The sequence below is a fragment of the Miscanthus floridulus genome, chromosome 14 (assembly GCF_019320115.1).
Source record: "Miscanthus floridulus cultivar M001 chromosome 14, ASM1932011v1, whole genome shotgun sequence".
Taxonomy (NCBI): domain Eukaryota; kingdom Viridiplantae; phylum Streptophyta; class Magnoliopsida; order Poales; family Poaceae; genus Miscanthus; species Miscanthus floridulus.
Genome location: NC_089593.1, coordinates 93,587,541 through 93,608,988, shown reverse-complemented (window position 1 = coordinate 93,608,988; position 21,448 = coordinate 93,587,541). Strand labels below are relative to the sequence as shown.

Genomic DNA, 21,448 nt, shown 5'->3' with positions numbered 1-21,448 from the left:
ACTTAGTCCCTTTTCATTTTCCAATGTTCCACTAGTCCAGTTGACAGGAACTAGAACGCAAATGCTAGCAGCGCAATTGGCACAAATATTTTCAAACTGCAAATGAAGAACATAATTCAGCATCAGGAAATATAATGTACTAATGCTAAATATATTGATTTTCCAGTGTATATATATATGTTCCAACAAGTCAAATGATCATGTTCTTATATCAAGCTGTCAGTCTAAATAATTATTTTTTAACTTTAAAGACATGAAACTAAAAACAATCGTGCAAATTGAAAAAGACGAATATCATGCTCACCCAAGAAGATAAATGCGGACATATACCGCAGAGTCTAGTCCGGTATGCTCAATAAGTTCAGGTTCTGGCATTTTCAGTGTTGCATGCATCCAATTTAGAAACCGGATATATGTTGACAAATCTGCATTCACGAACTTCGAGAAAACAGTTCCCAATTGCCTTGGGCTGCTTCTTTTCCCCTTTAAGCTACCATTTTGGAAAGTATACCCGATCGTTAATAGGCTGTATCCTGAGAACAGCAAATGCAAGAAGGAAACCCACTGCAGATAGTATGTATAGTCCCGCAGAAACTCCAATGTCAGTGAGGGAACCCATATCTCTATTATGGGGGTTCACTCCTGAATAAGCCTCATAGAGTAGTATTAGCAAGCTGTTGAAGCAAAAGGCTGCATATAAACAAACAAACAGTCAAGAGAAGTAGGCCATTGGGATTTCCAATAATAAATGTCCGTTGGTTGGTCCATCAAATGAAGCTAGGTCATGTTTTTTTATTTTTTTTTAAGAAATGGTAAGAACTCTGTCTTTCAATTAAGATAGGAAAAGAGGTGATTATATACAAGCAGCAAGTTCACGCCCTCTATGAGCCAAAACCAGTAAAGAACCCCCTCCTCAAAGCAATGTAGCAGTAGAGAAATGGGTTGTAGTCCCGGTTGAGAACTGACTTTAGTCCCGGTTTTCCAACCGGGACTACGAATCCGGGACTAAAGGTCCTGGCCTTCAGTCTCGGGTCACATAACCGGGACTAAATGTCCATCCTTAGGAGAAAAATAAATGAAATTATAGGAAGACCTCTCTTGCGATGTGTGATATTCGAACCTAGGACCTCTTTCCTCGCGCATAAACTTCTTACCAATTCAGCTGTACACCACATGTGACAGGGTCCTAAACACTCTCCTTTTGAATTGACCTATGAGGTACCTTTAGTCCCGGGTGGGAGACCTTTAATCCGGGTTGGTGACACCAACCGGGACTAAAGATTGAAGGACCTTTAGTCCGGGTTGGTAACACCAACCGGGACTAAAGGTGGCCTACTGCGAAAGCGTGCCAAGACAGGGGCCTTTAGTTCCTGTTGGTAGCTTCAACCAGGACTAATTCTTCTTTTACTCCTGGACGCAAAAAAATACCAAGACTAAAGCCTAAAATCGAAGCGGATGAAATGTCATTTCTCTGCTAGCGGCTAGGTCATAGATTTGGTAAATTCTTGTTAACACAACAATAATTAGTGTCAAGCCCCTTATCAATGCTTTGAAGATGATGATCCAAAATGGAAGGAGAATATATATATATATATATATATATATATATATATATATATATATATATATATATATATATATATATATATATATAAGGCACGGCAGAAGCTAGGTATCATACATATAGAAGAGGCCATACAACCAGTGGCCGAGCTAGTAAATTCTCATGCCTAGCTAGGGCCAACATTTAAGCCCCTAAATCACCCACAGTGAGTCATGTTTTGACAGATAACAAAAGTAAAGCATAAAATGAATGATATGTACAATATTTCAATTCCACGCTTAATTGAACAACAAACATAATACAAGTGAAAATCGAAATAACTAATTAATGACCCTTCGGTTGAACCTCACCTCTCATATCTTTATTAGTTTACCGATGCTAGCATATGAATGTCAGCCTACACTACCAGTTGGACACTTAACAAAAGTTAGGGATGCAATATGCAAAATACAAAAACTAGGGATGCAATCTAGGTCATCCTTATCTTATACAAATTCTAGTAAACTAAACAATTAGAGATGTGATTTGGGGCGTGTAATGGGAAAATGCCGTGGGGATTTTGCAACGAAGGCACCGTTTGGATGCCGAATTTTTTGGCGAAATGCTACTGTAACATTTTCGTTGTTATTTGGTAAATAGTGTCCAATCATAGTCTAATTAGACTTAAAAAATTCGTCTTATGGATTTCGTCTAAACTGTATAATTAGTTTTATTTTGTATTTATATTTAATGCTTTATGCATGCGTCCAAAGATTCGATGTGACGGGAAATCTTGAAAATTTGGCATTTTGAAGTGGAACTAAACAGGCCCTAACCTCACTACTGTAAACCAGCACTTTGCCGAGTGCCGGAGGCTTTGCCGAGTGTATTTTATCGGGCACTCGACAAAGACGGTCTTTGCCGAGTGCCAAATAAAATACACTCGGCAAAAAAAACACTCGACAAAATTCATCTTTGCCGAGTGTCTTTTTTCTGGCACTCGGCAAAGATGTATTTTGCCGAGTGTTTTTTTTCGGCACACGGCAAAATGCGTCTTTACCGAGTGCCTTTTTTCTGGCACTCGGCAAAGATGGAGTTTGCCGAGTGCCTTTGTTTTGGCACTCGGCAAAGAGGCATTTTGCCGTGTGCATTTTTTTGGCCCTCGACAAATCAGTTTTTCGAATCAATTTTTGAGGCCCTAAATGAATTCAAATGAAAAACTTTTCAACTACAAAGTTGTATAACTTCTCAAGATCTACAAAGTTTATTTTGGTCATTTCTTCATTTGACAAAGCGACAATAACGTTGTTCATAAAATCTACATCTCTCATATCTCTCATATTAGTTTCATGAAAGTAGAAGAAAGATATATAAGATTTGTGAACAATGTTAGTACCACTATGTCGGATAAACAAATGAACAAAATAAACTTTGTAGATCTAGAGAAGTTATGAAATTTTGTAGTTGGCAACATTTTGATTTGAAATTATCTTGTCATGCAAAAACGACATTTGAATTTGAAAATTTTAAAATTTGAATTTTTCAAAAGACCTCGGATGGAAAAACTTCCTAAATGAAAATTGTAGATCTCCAAAAGTTATGAAACTATGTAGTTGACAACTTTTTGATTTGAAATCATCTTATCATGCAAAACTACGTTTGAATCTCTCAAATTTGAAATTCGAATTTTTCAAACGACCTCGGATAGAAAAACTTACTAAATGAAAATTGTAGATCTCAAAAAGTAATGAAACTTTGTAGTTGATCAATTTTTTATTTGAATTCATTTAGGACCTCAAACAAGCAATTTATTCTCAGTTTGCTGAGTGTCTTTTTTCTTGCACTCAGCAAAGATGGAGTTTGCCGAGTCCCTTTGTTTTGGCACTCGGCAAAGAGGCATTTTGTCGTGTGCATTTTTTTGGTCCTCGGCAAATCAGTTTTTTGAATTAATTTTTGAGGCCCTAAATGAATTCAAATGAAAAACTTTTCAACTACAAAGTTGTATAACTTCTCAAGATCTACAAAGTTTGTTTTGGTCATTTCTTCATTTGACAAAGCGACAATAACATTGTTCATAAAATCTACATCTCTCATATCTCTCATATTAGTTTCATCAGAGTAGAAGAGAGATATATAAGATTTGTGAACAATGTTATTACCACTATGTCGGATGAACAAATGACCAAAATAAACTTTGTAGATCTTGAGAAGTTATGAAATTTTGTAGTTGGCAACATTTTGATTTGAAATCATTTTGTCATGCAAAAACAACGTTTGAATTTGAAAATTTGAATTTTTTAAAAGACCTCGGATGAAAAAACTTCCTAAATGAAAATTGTAGATCTCCAAAAGTTATGAAACTATGTAGTTGACAACTTTTTGATTTGAAATCATCTTATCATGCAAAACTACGTTTGAATCTCTCAAATTTGAAATTCGAATTTTTCAAACGACCTTGGATGGAAAAACTTCCTAAATGAAAATTTTAGATCTCGAAAAGTTATGAAACTTTGTAGTTGACAACTTTTTGATTTGAATTCGTTTAGGGCCTTAAACAAGCAATTTACTCTCGGTTTAGTATAATATATGAGGATAGATAACGGAATCTAGACACAAGTGATAGTGTAGTGCAGTGGTAGAGCAGCAGAGACGCTAGGGAGAAGTCGTGAGTTTGAATCCCGCCGGTCGCATTAGCCGCGGATTTTGCGCAAAAAATGCCTCGACTTCGATGGAGGCGGGTGCGCGCTGGCCGGTGGTGGCCTCCCCCGAGAAAAAAATTTCAGGTTTTTTTGCTATTATTTTTGGGTTTTTTCGTATTTTATTTTGCCGAGTGTAAATCTTTGTCGAGTGTTTTTTCGGCACTCGGCGAAGTCTTTGCCGAGTGCCCGACAAAAAACACTCGGCAAAATCTGTTTGTCGACTAAAATTCGCCGAGTGTCGTTTGCCGAGTGTCGACACTCAGTAAACCTTTTGTCGAGAGTTTTTTAGACTTTGCCCAGTACTCCCGGCACTCGGCAAACCTCCTAATTCCCATAGTAGGCCTGCTGGGTGGTGCTGGCAGGATTCGTTGCTGCCTTGCCGGCGCCCGGCATGGCGGCATGCTGCGTGATGTGGCCACTGCCGGCCCTGCCGCACTCCCGTTATCCCTGTTGCCCCGTACGTCAAGCAAAGCACGGGCACCGTGTGCTGTCCTGCCCCACAAAAGGACGGCGCCGCCTTCCGCTGCCTGTCAGCAGGCCCTGGCCGATCAAGTGGCCGTGTGGCGAAGGGTGGTTAGTTCCACTCCAAAATACTAATTTTTTTAAAATTTTTTGTCACATCAAATATTTGACGAATGCATAAAACATTAAATATAAATAAAAAATAAAATTAATTACACAGTTTAGACAAAATTCACGAAACGAATCTTTTAAATCTAATTAGACTATGATTAGACACTAATTATCAAATAACAACGAAAACGCTACCATGTTATTTCACCAAAAATTTTGCAAACTAAACGAGCCGACGAATCGAAGCCGGCGGTGCCGCCCCTGGCCAGCAAATTTAAAGATCCGTGATCAGTTCCATGCATACATATACGAAGTACTTTATATTATATATACAGATGAGTCGGGTCCCACTTTCCTGTGCTCGGCAGACCACCGAAGCGCAACGTGGAGGCAAGTTCGTCTGCCCTTCCACGGCTGTCTTTTTGACCAGATGTATCTGAAGTATCTAATAACAGAATGTACTGATTATTTTTAATTTTTTTATGATCGACGACATCAAGATAGTAGTGTTTGAAGAATGCATGCCTTACATTACCATCCGTGCGGATAATATTCTCATTCTTACATATCAACTTCTAGACGGATTCTCTAACTAGCTAGGGGCTCGGGGGCTATATCCGGCGGTTACATTCGTATGCCCCTCCTGGATACAAAGCTAACTGACTCGGTCACGGCCTGACACTGGGCAGCAGGTTGGACGCGCCACCCCCATCGCTCGGACGTCCTACCCATGCAACAGTCGATCGGGTAAGGTGGACAGATCAGCCAACGGCCAGAGGCGGACCTCCCCGAGCGACCGGCCACAGGAGCATCGGACAGGCATCCCGTGGTTTAGTCAGAGAGGCATAGGACAGAACAACCACAGGAGCATCGGACCAATGAGGACGTGTCTGATGCATTGAAGAGAGCTCCCAGAGAGGAGATTTGGCCATCGGACCATACGCTGGCCCTTCAAGCAATAACCACTTTTGGATTTAGCCCGAGCCTATTTGAAGAATTAGGACTAACAACTATCCTATTAGCTCTTATAAATAGACTAATGAACTAACAACTAATCCATAACTCCACCTGTGTGGAAGCTTAGGGACTAAAAAATAGTCAACTAGTTGTCAGTTCTATGGATCCAAACAAGGGCTTAACAGATTCGTCTCGTAAATTATATTAGCCACAACTTCTGTAATTAAATTTATAATTAGCTCATATTTAATCCTCCTATTTAAAATCTAAACATCCGATGTGTCAAGGGCTAAACTTTAGCCCAAGGATCAAACACTCCCTAACAGTTCAATTGACATGGGCCAACTGGACAGGGAATGGGTATTCCCATCCATCTGCTGGATAGGTAAACGCACCCTGCTTTGCAGGTATGATTATATTTATATAAATAGACAACATGTTTGCTTGTCGGTTTCAGGCATGGCTTATCAGTCAGCCAACATTGTTTTTCTCTCACAACAAACCAGCACCAGCCAGACTTATCAGCCTAGAAACCAACCAGCGAACAGACTCAGAAGCTTAAGATGTAACATGCATCCACTAGATTATATATTACCAACTTGGTTTTTTCTACTCTATTCGGCCTGCATCCTATAAATAAAGGTATCGAAGGTTTAAAAATTATTCTAATTTATAAGTTATTCTGGATGCTCAGTGACATCTATGGATGATTTTCATTTAAACCCTATCCATAATGCGTACCTTTCAAACACCATATTGCCCAAAATAGTTCAAGTAAATTTTAGCAAAAATCAATGACATGCATGCCTATGGTTTTTAAAAAAATGTGTCAAATAAACTAACTAATTAGTGAGAGGCAGATTATTTGATGCTAAAAATACCTTGTATTTCAAAAAGAAAAAAGTAGATCCGCACAACTAAATCTCACCCTGCGAGTACTCTCTCCATTCTAAATTGTTACCATGTATTTAGGCCTTGTTTAGTTGGCGATTTTTTTTGGGAAATGGTACTGTAGTACTTTCATTGTTATTTGGCAATTAGTGTCCAATCATAGTCTAATTAGGCTTAAAAGATTCGTCTCGTGAATTTCGTCTAAACTGTGTAATTAGTTTTATTTTTTATTTATATTTAATGCTTCATGCATGCGTCAAAGATTCGATGTGACGGGGAATCTTAAAAAATTTTACAAAATTTTAGGAACTAAACAGACACTTAGTCATAATAAACATCTAGGTGCATCTAGAAAAGCTAGATCAAACGAAGTAGTAACTTACAGGAAAGCAATAAAGTAATTGAACTACTAATTGCACAGATGTGGACCATGCACGGGCTCAGCACGGCGAGGTCGTCTACAGCATGCACACCATGCACCGGCAGGGAGCTCCGGCAGGCAGCAACATAACGATCGAGTGCAGCAACGTCACCATGGTGCTTGGGGTAGGTGGCAGACAAGCCTGTGTTTTGATCGCCAAGGCCTATTTAGGCCCGCAAGATAGGTTGCAGATGTCTGCATAGACCGGTCTCCGCCCAACTACATTGATTCACGATTGATTTGCCTATAAAGGCCCATAAAAGAGTTTGATACGTGCTGTTTGATTACGAAGGCTGATTGATTATGATGAGGTGAGGACACGGCTCCAGTTTGATAAGGCCTGGTTTGGCAGAGCTCTTAACAGCTCTGACTTCTCTTACGTATTCCCTGTTGATGCACTATTTATAGGAGCTTTTTTTCTTTTTTCTCTCTCCTCCCCTCAAGGAACCAGGGGAGCAGGTGAAGCTAGTTTTTTTCTTCACCTGCTCCCACTGGCTTAGGTCCCGTTCGGCTTGCTGAATCTTGACAAAAACTGGCTGAATTGTTGTGAGAGAAAAACACTGTTCCGGCTAAAAAAACAAGCCGCACAAGTTGAATATGGGGTAAGCCAAACGGAGCCCTTAGTATACGAGTACAGCCGAATATAGGGTAAGCTAAATATGAGGGGAGAAGAGAGGAAAGAGAAAAAGAGCTCCTATAAACAGTAAATACGTCAGAGAAAAGCTAGAGCCGGTACTGGCTCTACCAAACGGGGCCCAAGTATACGAGTACAGCCGTTGCTCTACAATCTACGTATACGCAGTCGAGTGCTTTACCAGCGCAAGAAATTACGTAAAAAGCAGTAGCAGGCTTTGGAATCATTCTGTTCCCCCCCCCCCCCCCCCCCCCCACTCACTAACCTGAAGCTGTAGACTATGGGTGTGTTTGTTTGGCTGGACGGGAGTCAGACACAGGCCCACCAGCTGCATCGCGCTATATGTTTGTTTGCTTGGATATTTTCGGAACCTGGCCAGCACGCTCCTTAAGGCCTCGTTCGTTTTCTGTGGATTGGTTCCTGTCCTGGAACAGTTCCTGACCAGGTTCAAGTGGATCCTCTTTCTCCACTCATTCCTGGTCTGATGCAAAACCTGTCCGTATCCATTCCTGGTCTGATTATAAAATCATGTTCGGCTGGACAGGAACACATACACGGAAGGAAAATAGGAAAACTGCTACTTGCAAGTGCTTGTTCGCTTGTTGCTAGTGCACTTGCAAACAAGTCTGCTACTTCACATGAAAATAGGAAACAAAACCTCATGAGTTCATAGTTGCAAGGATTACATGGCACTGGAAATTTACACGAGAATAACATAGATCTGTCAAAAAAAATCAAATCACCATCAAAGCAAACGGAAAGATGTTTAAGTTGCAGACATCAAGTAATGTACCTGGCTAACAGGTCAGTCTACTTAACATGTGTCCATGACTGTAATTGACTATAAGCAATGAACATCTAAAAACAAATATAGATCGCAACTTCAAGATCCAACGATAAAGATTGCAAAATAAATAAATGACGTCGCAAGTTACAAAAGATGGTAATCTGAACATTATCACAATCTTTAGCGACTTGCACGTATCTGAGCTGCATGCCGAGTAATCGGCCGCTCAAGTTAACACCACATCAAGTAATGCTATATGAGTGACTGGGAGTTGGGAGCCACCAGGCAGTAGTTTGCATCTGGTACTGAACTTTAATGACACTACAGCAGAAATTCGACATATACTTGAGTAGAATCGATCTCTTCAAAAAGACTAGGGGTCCCTACAAGCATTTCTATTTCATCATCAGAACTTGCTCCACTCATCAACGACGGCAGTCATATCCCCACCAGAGTGGTCCTGCAAACAGGGCAACCAAAACACCAGTGGAACAAGTCAGTTGAGGGGACAAAACAAGCAAAAGCTACCATGTCCTACGGTTCTGTAACGGGCTAGTTTCAGTGTGTCAATTACATCAGCTTGTGTGACGTGCAAATGTCAGCTACCCTCAGCTACAATGTTGAAGACAGGCCTAAAAAGATTTCTAGTAATGCAAGTGTTAATGAGCATGAAAAAAGCTCTGACTTGAAATGGAGAACAGACTAGGCTGTAGTGATCTCAACTCTAAACCAAATAGAACTGGCATTGGATTGTAAGGAGCATAAGCAGCAAAAACAAGTGCAGGCAAAGGAAATTAAACCACAAAGAAAATTCCATCCTTATGTATAGGCAAAGACACAATAATTAAAAAAACACCATAAGCAGCTCCTAATTCAAGCACTTTCTTGGACCTAGAATGAGCTACAACAAGTGCAGTAGCCCTGCTAATTGACTAAAACCCATCCCATTTCAACCCCACTCCAAATCAAAGGACTTTGTTTTCTCAGCCCACCCCATATCACTTGTTCCAGGTTATAAACAACAACAACAACATTATGTATAATAACTTATGATGCATATTATTATTAACTGCAAGGAAATATAATCGCAATGGTGACAACAGACAACTAGTGACAAACTGATGTTCCCAAGGCCAATATTAGTTGGGCTACAACAACTGATTAGACAGCTAATGTGAGCGTCAATTTGAGAAGGGAAGCAGCAGCTACTACTTCCTGTCAATATATCCTGAACTAAAAGTGAGATCAGTCTTTTGTTTAAGTCTACACTTCATCAAGGTACTGAATGAACAGTACTGCGCCTATCTACTAAAAAAATAGCCAAGTAGGCCTTGCCTACTATACAGATGAGTTGTGCTCTTCTAAATAGTACAGTTCTTGTTGACAAGTGATCAATGATTTACAATGAGTTGAGGATCCAAATATGCTTCAAACTGTTGTTTGACTTTAATAATTATAAATAGTACAGTCATATATTAATAATAATTTAAACTAAACAATTAGAGCTGGACTGAAAATACTGAAACTCTGAACCCTGAACCTAAAACTCTGAAAGACAATTTTGACATCAATCTTGGGAGCTTAAGTTAGAACAGTTTCGTTTATGAACATGGATGCCAGTTTACAGCAAGGTTAAGGTACTAAGTTTACTCATCTAAATGACGTAAATCTTACTGATATAAGTCCATTAATTAGCCACTAAGGTACTAAGGTACTAAGTTTACTCATCTAAATGACGTAAAAAAATAGAAGGAAAACATCAAGTTTTCAGCAATTAAGTAGACTGACCTGTTAGACCATCGCACTTTTGAGCCAAACCAAAGTTGCTTCTCGATCTAGTTCACACCCACTTAGGAAGGCCTCTCTATTTTCTTTGCTCTTGATGAAAACTACAAATGCTTTTGCCTTCTCTTCCTTTGTCACTTCCATTGTGCTCAGAACAGATATACACCTTTTGATAGAGAAGTCATTACCTTCAGCAACCTCCTTTTCTTTGGCTAGATCTGCAGACTCATCTTGTACTTGCTTAGTCCTCATGTCTAGGTATCTCCCCATCATTTCTTCTATCCTTTCACCCTTCTTAGGTCTCTTTTCTTCTTTTTCATGTTTTTTGCTTGATGTAGTAGTAGTAGTTCTTTGCTGCCTGCTTCTTTCAACAGCTACAACCTCATTTTCTTCATCTCGTGACAGAGAACCTCACTGTCCATTTCTTTCAACAGCTACAACCTCACTTGCTTCCTCTTGTATCTCAGTGATTGAATCATCTTCATCTAGTACCTCATGAACCTCAATGTTGTCCAAGTCATCTACATCATGAATTTGTCGAAGTGGTGCTTCCTCTTGTGGTGGCTCAAGAGAAGTCAGATTGTAAGTACCTTCAGCCAAATGACCTACACGATAACAAGGAAATAGCTATAGAAAGTGGTCTTTCCTCATGAAATTCAAGTATAAAGAGAACCAATATAGTTATGACAACTAGAAGGAGTTAATTGGGGGGGGGGGGGGGAATATCAGAGCAACTAGTAGTGCAGAACTAAAGAAAACTCATCACAGTACAGATGAGAAGAACATGGATGTAGAGTTGCTATTCTGACATCTATAAATTGTGACAAGTAGAAGCATATAACCTAACTCTATAAAACTAGCATATTGTTGCTTAGTCATCAGAACTAGTAGAAAAGCATTACTGTAACTAGCATATTGTCAGCAAGATAATACTTGATCTACTGTAACTAGCATAATCAGCATTACTGTAACTAGTAGAACATGTATAATGCTTAGTGTGGCCTGGAATAGGTCTAGGCTCCATTAGAGATAGTACTATACTCCATGTTCTGGCCAGTGTGGCCTGGAGCTTGTGGAAAACTAGGAATGACTGGGGTTTTAATGATCATCTCATTAAGTCTGCCAAAGTTGTAGCTCACAAAGTCATGGGTTTTTTTGTCACAGTGGAAGAAACTTAAGCCGAAGGAGAAGATGAACATGGACGACACTCTGAAGAAACTCTAAGAAGGACAGCATGCATGGTGAGCTTTATATTTTGCTATCTTTTTGCTTGTAGCTCGCTTTTATTTCTAGATGGTAACGTTTGTGTGGGCTAAACATTGTAAGCTGGTAATCCCAGCAGATACGGTTGCTTTCAATATAAGCAGGGTCTTTGCCTTTGGTCTAAAAAAATGTTATCCTTAGAGTATGAGTTAGTGTATGTTTCCAAATATTGGCGGGAAAAGTCCTTAAACTAAATCTCTATTGATACAAAGCAAGCACGCAACTCATAAACTAGTATAATACTTGATCTACTATGCTTTTCTACAGTAATGCTTAGTCATCAGAACTAGTATAATGCTGATTACTAAGCATCACAGTACATATGCTAGTTACAGTAACAATATGCTAGGATAAACTGTAACTAGCATATTGTTACAGTAACTAGCATATTGTCTAGTAGTCATCAGCACTATAAAAATACTTGATCAAAGACTACTAGACAAATCAAGTGAATCATAGGATAATATAGATCAGCAAGATAGAAACAAACAAATACTAAAGTGAGAAGTAGAAAGAATATATTGATTGGCACTGTTTGCAACTATAGAAAGTGAACCTACCATCATAAAGCTCTCCCAAAGCATCAAATAGTGGAAATCTTGCCTTACTGTTGCGGAACTTCCTAATTTTAGGGAATGTCTGCACATTCAAAGAGAACCATTGATCAAATATGAGGTTATCACTATGAGGATATCCATAGAATTACTTTAAGAAATCAACTTACAATTTCAAGGTTATCCCACATAGATGGTGATCCTTCAACCATATGCCTATCTTCATTCCAGGTGGCCCCACTCTGCCTCCTTGCCTCTTTGAGCATCCTATAGTCTTTCTTTAGCTGTCCTTCTTTGTCTTGAATCTGACTCTTTGTGTAGTTGACATACTTGTTCCTCAGATGGAACTCCTTCACCATTTTATTCCACCCTTCAGGGGTCCATCCGTTGTCACCTCTGTAGCCACTATCTTTATACTCATGGAGAATGTCTACTAGGGACTTCTCAAGGGCCGGATTCCAGTCCGCTCTTTGCTTTACTACTACGTAAACCATGGTCAGACATCAGGTTACCAAAAATCAGCAAATATAAATAACAGTAAAGAAATACTAGTTTATAGGTTACAGGTTTACTAAAACTACTATAATAGCACATGGTGCAATAAACTGTATAGAAGAAAATTACTTCAAGAAAGTTTTTTTAGTAGCAACAACTGCAAAGAAATAACAGCAATAATAGCAGAGAAATAACAGCAATAATAGCAGAGAATTAAACACCATACCTCTCGGAGAACCTCCAGTCTTCTTTGCCTTACTGCATTTAGGAGAAGCCTTCTTTTTAATACCACTTGTTGTACCCAAGAACCGGTGCAACTTTGGTGACGCCCTTGCAATCATATTGAGCTTCGGGGAGCCTTTTCCAACCATCGCTGTCAAATATGACACAAGCCTATTCACTTATTACAAGCTTATTCAATTATTACAAGCCAAGTTTATTATAAGCTTATTCATGACAAAAGCTTATTACAACCTATTCAAAGACTAATTTAAAGACTAAAAAGAAGTCTCGGCTTAATTACAATCCATGCTTATTACAAGCTTATTGACTTATTACAGCCTATTCAAAGATTAATTTAAATGTTGCTGGTACTGAACCCACATTTCTTGGGTGATGGTGTCTCTTAAAGCGTTGCCTTGTACTGAACCCACATTTAGGTCATTCATTTGATCACCACTTGGTACAGCAACAAAGTTTCTTGGAGGGATATTATCCAGCTGATGATCTAACCATTCCTCATCTCCATGAAGTAATCGGATCAGATTATGGAAGATGGAAGCAGCTATAGGTATCTTTACTTGATTTTCCAACATGTGGAATGTGGCAACTTTCAGAATGGGGAAGCGCTTCTTAAGCACCCCCAAAGCCCTTTCCACATGGTTCCTCAGTAGTGCGTGGCGGTGGTTAAAGAGCTCCTTTGGGTTCTGCGGCCTTCGATGTCCAGCCCCAAATTCTTTCAAATGGTATCGAACTCCCTGATATGGAGCAAGAAAAGATGGAGTATTTGCATACCCTCCATCAACTAGATAGAATTTGCCTAGAGGTACTTGGAAGCCCTTGCTCATAGCTGATCGTAGCACTCTAAAATCTATAGCCGATCCCTCCCATCCACTAGAGACGAAAGTGAAGTTGAGATCAAAATCACATGCCACCATCACATTAATGCTTAGTGTGCCCTTCCTATTTCTAAAAGGAGAAGCTTTCTCAGAGGCTATGGAAATAGGAATATGAGTTCCATCAATGGCACCTAGACAATTCTTGAAAAATGGATAGAATCTAGGATTGTCTTGGATTTTTGTATGCACTTGATTAGGATCAGGAGCTTGAAGGTAATGGCGAGAGAGTGTGGGAATGACCACCTTGAAGAAGTGGTTGATGTGATGATGGAAGGTGTCATTGCTGTGCCCAAAGAACACTTGGAGATCCTCATACAAGGCGTTGTGACTTAACATGTATAGGAAGAAACCCAACTTCTCCTCCACAGTTATCCTAGTATCAACAACAAGCCTTTTGCTTCTAAGATAATTTGCCAATTCTCTAAAGATGTGTGATTCCATCCTAAATGCAACTTGATAGTTCTTGACATGTCCCTCGAGGAGTCTTCAAACTTTAACCTCGCCTGTTTCTTCCGAAGTATGACGTTTCTTCTTTTCCCCTCCTCTAGCAGAACTCATAAGATATAAGGCGGGGAAAATAAATAGCATCATGTCATCGTCTTCTTCCTCCCTCCTCTTTCTAATACGATCTCGTAGTGAGAGACGCATTGCAGGACTGAAGCATACAATTTTATAGTCATATAGAAGCTAAATATTATTAACCATGTCATATAGAAGTTATATTATTGACCATGTCATATAGAAGCTGTAATAAAGATTATAGTCGTCTTATAGAAGCATATATAAACTTATAGTCATATAGAAGCTTTTGGAGTACCTTTTGGAGTTGGCACCGGATCCCAAGAAGGCGGAGGTTCACCTTCCCCAACTCTAAATGGTGCTGGAGAGATCTACAAGTAACAAGAAACCATTTAAGTTTATATATATGGTTCGTAGAAAAATGCCAACACAATTACCACATGTCTAATGCAGCATGTTTTGAACCAGAGGAGCAGCACTAATGTAGAGCTTCAGAAAACTAAAGGTACAGAAACAATGACAAGCTGCGGACCCTACTGAACCCAACAAATGAACTGCAAGGCTAAAGAGGTCCTACCTTTCTTCTTAAAAACAAAGGATAATAATAACTCACAAGCCTTTAAAACAAAGAAGAAGCTCAATTTAGTCTGCAAGAAACTAAGGAAGCAGCCAACACATAAACTGGAAATTTAGTCTGCAAGACACAGAACACAACCTGCAGACCTGAACCTCTACTAACTATTTTTAGAAAAAACAAAGGTACAGAAGTATCAACAGAACAAGTATGCAGTAAGTTTGTACCACAGGCCACAGCTTGTTCAACAAACTACAAAGTACAGTCCACAACCACAGTTAAGGCAAGAATATGTATTCTGCTATACAACACAAAAGCATGTCACATGTAAAATGCTAGGATTATATACTTTGCATGCATGTCGAGAAAACCTAGAGATGTAAGCTCCAACTCTGAGTACCTCTGCGACTAACATCTGGACCATGAACTACAAATAAAAAAATTACCATGGTTCAATGCGGTATCAAAGCAAACAGAAGCATATAAAAAAGATCTGTTTAAAGAAACAGGAGACAGAAGCACATCATGATTTATGGTTTCCAACGCAAATGCTGAGACTATTATTAACATGTGGTACAATGAGTTCAAATTAGTGCACAAGATTGCAAGCATTGGGGGAAGGTGTCGGATTTCAAAAAGGCCAAGTTACAACCAAATGTATACAATATATCGCATTGCAGTACACAACTCTGGTTATCATAAAAGCACCATATGCATGACGCTTCACCCAACACCTTTACAAATTGACAGTGAAGTATCAATCGCAGAAGCAGAAACTACATTGGTTGGTGTGGACTAATAACAACAAAAACGGTTAGAACTGTTGGTGCAGCTGCTTGAACAATCAGAAGGGCCGGAAGAAAAAAAGGACCCATAGAAACTTGTGGATTTCTAAAATGCAGGAGTATCTACTGCTGTGCGAGGGAATGACCTACACTTATGACACAAATACTGAGACACACTTGTGGATTTCTAATTTGTAGACTAAAAATATAAGCTTTCCCTCAGCTAGAGTTTACTTAATACTGAGACACAAATAGTAAGTGCAAGTAGAGGTAATCCTCAACAAGTGGAGAATTCCTAGTCATTATGAGTTGTGACCAAATTCATTAAACATAAAAACATTCAACAGAAGGGCAAGAAACATTCCATTGTTTCATATTTGAGGTACCAGGAACTAGAGTATGGAACATTACCGGTAGTAACAGAAGGACAACCAAAGTAGTTGCATTTTTAATACTAAAAAAGAAGATAATGCATTAGTATTTCGTTTCGACAGGGAGACACTGTCTAGGCAAGCAGATGGTCAAACCAAGAGATGATGCAAAGTGTTGTTTCCAGAAGACACTACTTCATGTGTTTATGCCTGAATATAATCCTGTTGATGCACTGCACCAGCAAAACCACCTTAGAACATGGCTGTCAACCGGTAAAGCTAGCTAGATGGATCACTCTAGTACGAGTAGTGCACAATCAATCCACCCCCATAACTCAAGAAATCAAATTTAGACCCTTCAATGTGTCCTTCAAATGCCAATCAAGCTAGAGATTTACATCTAATAATATAAAATTTTTAGTATGGAGCTGATTTAAATATTAAAGAATGCAAGATCACATGGGGTGTCCTTCGACAGAAATATTTTTGCTTCCACTAACAGAACTGAAAGGCCCCACAATAAGTAAATGTGAATATTTCAATATAATGAAAATTAGCACATGGCAGTACTGATTTTTAATAATACAGACTGGACTTGCATATCACGGTTAGCACCATACACATTGCTACCTTTGACTACGAGAAATCAAACAACCATGATTTTTTCCATTTTTTAGCCATCTAGCCAAAATCAATTTTCCATTCTCTTAACATCTAAACGATGGAAGCAAGTGACCAAAATGCTCCCAACTAAGCACTAAACAAGCAAGCAGCAAGCATATACCTCTATCAATTATTCCTTCTCCACTCACTTCTACGTGAGCACAGCAAGCTAGCACCTCCCTACACCCCTCTGCACCTAGGCAAATTTCTCTCTTTCTCTGTGCTACTTATTCATCACGAGCAGATCAACATTAGGCCAGAAGTAGCAGCTCACACTTCTCCCTCTGCTCTCTATTTTCCCCAAAATCAGATGAGGCATACAAGCTACAGCGGTCCAGAAGCTAGCAGCTACAGCACTACGAGCTCAGATCAGGTCGACCGACCCATGATTCCATCCCTCCCCCAGCCGCTCCGCTCCCCACACAAATTAAAGCCCCACCTCCGAGCATCCTCACCGGCCGGCAGGAGATTTTTTTTCCTTTTCCAAGAACCCTAGAGAACCCTAGAGGAGGGATAGAGGACAAGGACGAAGGGGAGAGCGAGGGAATCACCGGCGAGAAGGACGAGGAAGGGGGAGGACGTAGGGTTGCCATCGCCTCACGTCGCCCCGTGGTCTCCCCGCGTCACCCCGTGGTCACCTCGCGCCGCCCCGCCGTCGCCTCTGCTGCGTCGTCGCGTGCTCGTGTCATGGAGAGTGGAGACAGGGAGCCGGCACCGATCTGGATGGTAGGAGGTGTGGTTCCGTTCTGGGCCGTGGAGACTGGGAAAAGAGAAGCTAGTTTTGGTTCCGAGCCAGTTTTTGTTCCAGGCCGGCCCGAAACGAACGCATAGTCTCGTTCCCATCTGGATTGAAAACGGGCCGCAACGATCCACCCGGAATAGGCTCGGGAACGGGCCAATCCGGTAGAAACGAACGAGGCCTAAAGCAACCCACAGCCAGCCCTAGGGGAATGAAAGTGGGTTCATTTTTTCTTGGCTTGGCTCTCTCCTGCCCTGAGGTTTTCGTCACCTCCTGGTTCGTAGCCTTCAACACCGAGCGCTCATACCGTGACCTCCTCACCCTCCTTCGTCCCTCGCCTCCCAGCGCTCGACGCCACCACTACCATTGCCGCACTCCTCCTCGGCGATGACGACTCGGTCGACTCCTCCCTGATCTCAAATCTCTTGGCCTCAATGCTCGCCCGCCACCGCCATCGCCACCGCACAAGTTTCACCAGTGAAATTCGCAGCCACCGCCGCACCTTACTTCGATTCCTCTCGCCATGGCTGCACCATGAGCTCATCCATCACCCGACGTAGTTGCGTCTGTTTCCCTCTAGGGCCCTAGCTTCCTCTGTGGCAGGCGCCATGGCTGCCGAGTGCTGTTCATTGCCGCCGAGCGACGAGGTGCTGCTGCTGTGTCCAAGGCTGCTTGCAACTTGTGGGCGGGGAACGAGTTTGGCACCGGCAACCTGAGGGTGTCCTGCGTCCTCCTCTTCCTTTTCCTTCGCCTCTACTAGAGGAGGCATCAGTAGTTATAGCCATGAGCCAGGTGCTCTATGTAATGAGCCAGTGGTTATAACTACACCGAGCCCCTAACGACGCGCCGTGGTATCGTCCTGGTGTAGCTCGCCCCCCCCTACACGGCTGTGGAGATGGCCGGCACCTGTTTGGCATCTGCAACCCCATCACCGACGATGACCGCCACGTCCTCCCACCTCTGGAGTGGACCGTTACTCGCCATAGTCGCGCCTGCAGCTACGCCATCGTCATAGCCGTCGATGTCGATGTCGATGGGATGCCTTCGTCAGGGCGCGGCTTCAGCTCATTCTCACAGTTGCTCGTCATCACCCTGGACACTTGGTATTGTCATCTCCACTCCTACTCCGCCACCATGCGTAGCTAGAGCACGACCACCGGGTGCCTGGACACTAACTGCTTCTCCCTAGTGGGCGAGAGATCCGCCATTGTTCACACGGGCGCGGCGCACTGGTTGTGCGTCGATAATCATGGTGTTAGTGTTTCGTAAACTGAAATAGTAGATTTATACGATTGTCGCGCTACTTCAGAAAGACGATGATAGCATCCAAAAGACACGAGGATTTATACTGGTTCAGGCCGAGGCCCTACGTCTAATCTCAGAGATGATCGAGTGTGTGTTCATCGCTTGAATGCTCTAAAGTTCTTACAATGGGGGGTGCAAGAATGGTGGAAGAGGTAGGAGAACCTAAGCTAGGCGAAGGGTTGCCCGAAGGGAAGCTTTAGGAGCCCTACTACAATGGGGAATGAGTTAGTGAGTAGGGGACTTAGAATGTCTGGAAAGGGTGTCTGGCTGCCATTATATAGAGTTCACGGCCAGGGTGCATACAAAGCAGGAGGTTCTTCCAACCGAAGGGTTATGGGCTTGAGGGAGGTCCTAGCTAACTTGGCTTACAAGCTATGTCATCTTGTGGAGCATGTCTGAGCGTGGCCGTCATCATCGCCTTGTGTCCACGTTGCATTAGGGTGTGGCGTGGTGCCTACTGTGCCGGTCGTGGCGGCACTGTAGGCACGATGGTAGTTCATCAGCCGTCCTATGAGACGTGTCCTCCGCCATGGTCTTTGTCCTTGTCTCCTCATTTCTTGGGGCATGGTACGTGAGTTGGTAGCCGTCGTTAGGTTGTCAATCGACTGGTCGTCTTGAGGAGTAGAAGGCCACAATCCCGATCGTTGGGGTCGTGGCTCTCAATGGCCTGGGTGGCCTCTAAGTGAAGGTCCCCGTTCATGGATCCCATCCCATAGTGGGTGAGATCATACATATGTCTTATCGAGCTGTATCTGGCCGGTAGTTGTTGTGGCAGAATCACCCAAAATAACACATTTTCAGAGGCGCTCGTCTTCCACTAGACACTAAGCACCCCGAAAATTAGCTACATCGGATAGTTCCGTCGAGCACACCCCAAGGGAGAACTCGAACAATCCATGTTTTTCACCTAGGATCCAATAATGAGAACGAGTTTACAATACTTAGTCGATTCCATACAACAAGAGTTCTCGGAAATACATTATTACAATACCAAGTTCAGAGTGCAGAATTTAAACAGCGGAATTAAAATAAACATTTAACGATAAGATATAAGGATCCGTGTTTGCCCACCAGAAGAATCCTTCACACATCAGCCACTCCTCAAACTGCACCTGCAATAGGGGTAAATAAACCCTGAGTACACAATGTACTTGCAAGACTTACCCGACTAGTGGAAATAATTTTCCGACTCTAAAGGTATATGATAAGCTTTATGGTTTGCTGGGTTTCTTTTTATGAAAAGCATTACTAATAGTGAATCCTTATGTATGTATTTTATTAGCAGTCATGATTAGTTCATTAGCTAACCATTCTATGTAAGCACCTGTTCTACTTTCAAGCAAGAGTTGAGCAATCAGATCCATTCATCCCCTTTCATCTTCTAGTTCTTACTACGGTGCTAGATCATAGCCAAGTCGTACCGTATCACACGGCGATTCGTGAACCAATATATCCTAGCTGGGTACCCCAAAATGCATGGCCCACTTGTACCCTAGGCACAAGAAAGACTAACCCACCACTCTCCTGTCAAGGGGTCCAGGTCCCCGTCCAAACTTGGACTCCAAGCCCCAACTCCTGAGTCCCAGACTCAGTGTGGCGCTTAGACCTCCACCATCCCCACCTCCAATCAGTTGGTCTGAAAAGAGCCAGAACCCACGACAAGAGAGCAACGAGCCTTCCCGCTCCCATAAGCAAGTATGTGCTCATGATAATAAGTCTGTGACCTGACCAAAATCCACAGCAATGGACGGTCCTTAACCGACATGGATAGAGAAAACAGTGTAACCAACCTATGCCCCATTGGCCGCGGGACACAACCTATTACACCCACCAATATCTATACCATATCCCTGCCCGGTCTCCATTTTCTTTCACTATTTTATCATGAGAGTAATAATAATAATCACCTATTGTGAGTAACGACAGGTTACTCACGCTACCGATAGCCCAAGCATATCAACTACTCGACCTATGCTAGTAGGACTCATAGGTAGGTTATTTATGCATGTAGTTTCAATATAAATCCTGTAACGTAAATGCACATCACATGTATATCCAGTGATCATTCAAAATAAGGGTTATGCACCGGGCTTGCCTTGGGCAGGCGGGGTGTCAGCTAAGTCAGTTAGTGACGGCTCTAGGACCTCCTCCTACACGAGGACCTCCTCCTCATACTCCTCGATCACCTCTTCGTACTCCTACTCTCCGGCGGTCACGAACTCCACCAACTCGTTCTCTACATGCATGCAATGACGATGAAACACTTAGTATTTTGGCAACAACAACTCTTAAAATAAGAATACACATGTTAAGCTACTAAGCTAGCTCTAATGATTAAGATACTAAGCTAATCATTATCTCTACCAAATATATTTCAAGCTTACCCTACAAGTGCTTAACTTTTATAAACCAACATCATGCCATTATTCCTTTAGCCTTAATGGGTATTTAGCTACCATATTAAGTAGTCTATTCTAGGGCTACAAAATTACAGTGAGCACATAATAATACCAGAAAACTACTATAAAAATTTTAGGATTAAAGCTATCACCAATTTACCACAAAAATCCTACAATATTTAACCTAATAATATTAAGCACTCTCAAATGATTTAATAGCTCTTGGTATCAACATGCATATATATAAACTAAATGCACTAACAGATAGAGCACAATTTTAGGAACTTAACAAAACTTGTTGCACAATTTTTGGATACCAACATGATTTTATATGATTTACCAAAGATCAGCTTAAAATTAAATTAGAAAACTA

The 21,448-nt window shown here is 41.4% G+C and overlaps 1 protein-coding gene and 1 pseudogene across 1 annotated transcript; both read right to left on the bottom strand.

The window, feature by feature from the left end:
* Nucleotides 1-8,786: 8,786 nt before the first annotated feature.
* Nucleotides 8,787-12,973, bottom strand: LOC136504028 (uncharacterized). The gene is made up of 6 exons (XM_066498919.1): nucleotides 12,829-12,973; nucleotides 12,278-12,588; nucleotides 12,114-12,192; nucleotides 10,737-10,895; nucleotides 10,294-10,664; nucleotides 8,787-8,965 (listed from the first exon to the last, which is right to left on the bottom strand). The coding sequence occupies exons 1-5, from the start codon at nucleotides 12,971-12,973 to the stop codon at nucleotides 10,297-10,299; spliced, it is 1,062 nt and encodes a 353-aa protein (XP_066355016.1). The 3' UTR covers nucleotides 8,787-8,965; nucleotides 10,294-10,296.
* Nucleotides 12,974-13,174: 201 nt separating this feature from the next.
* LOC136506146 (uncharacterized) lies at nucleotides 13,175-14,611 on the bottom strand (annotated as a pseudogene).
* Nucleotides 14,612-21,448: the final 6,837 nt, after the last annotated feature.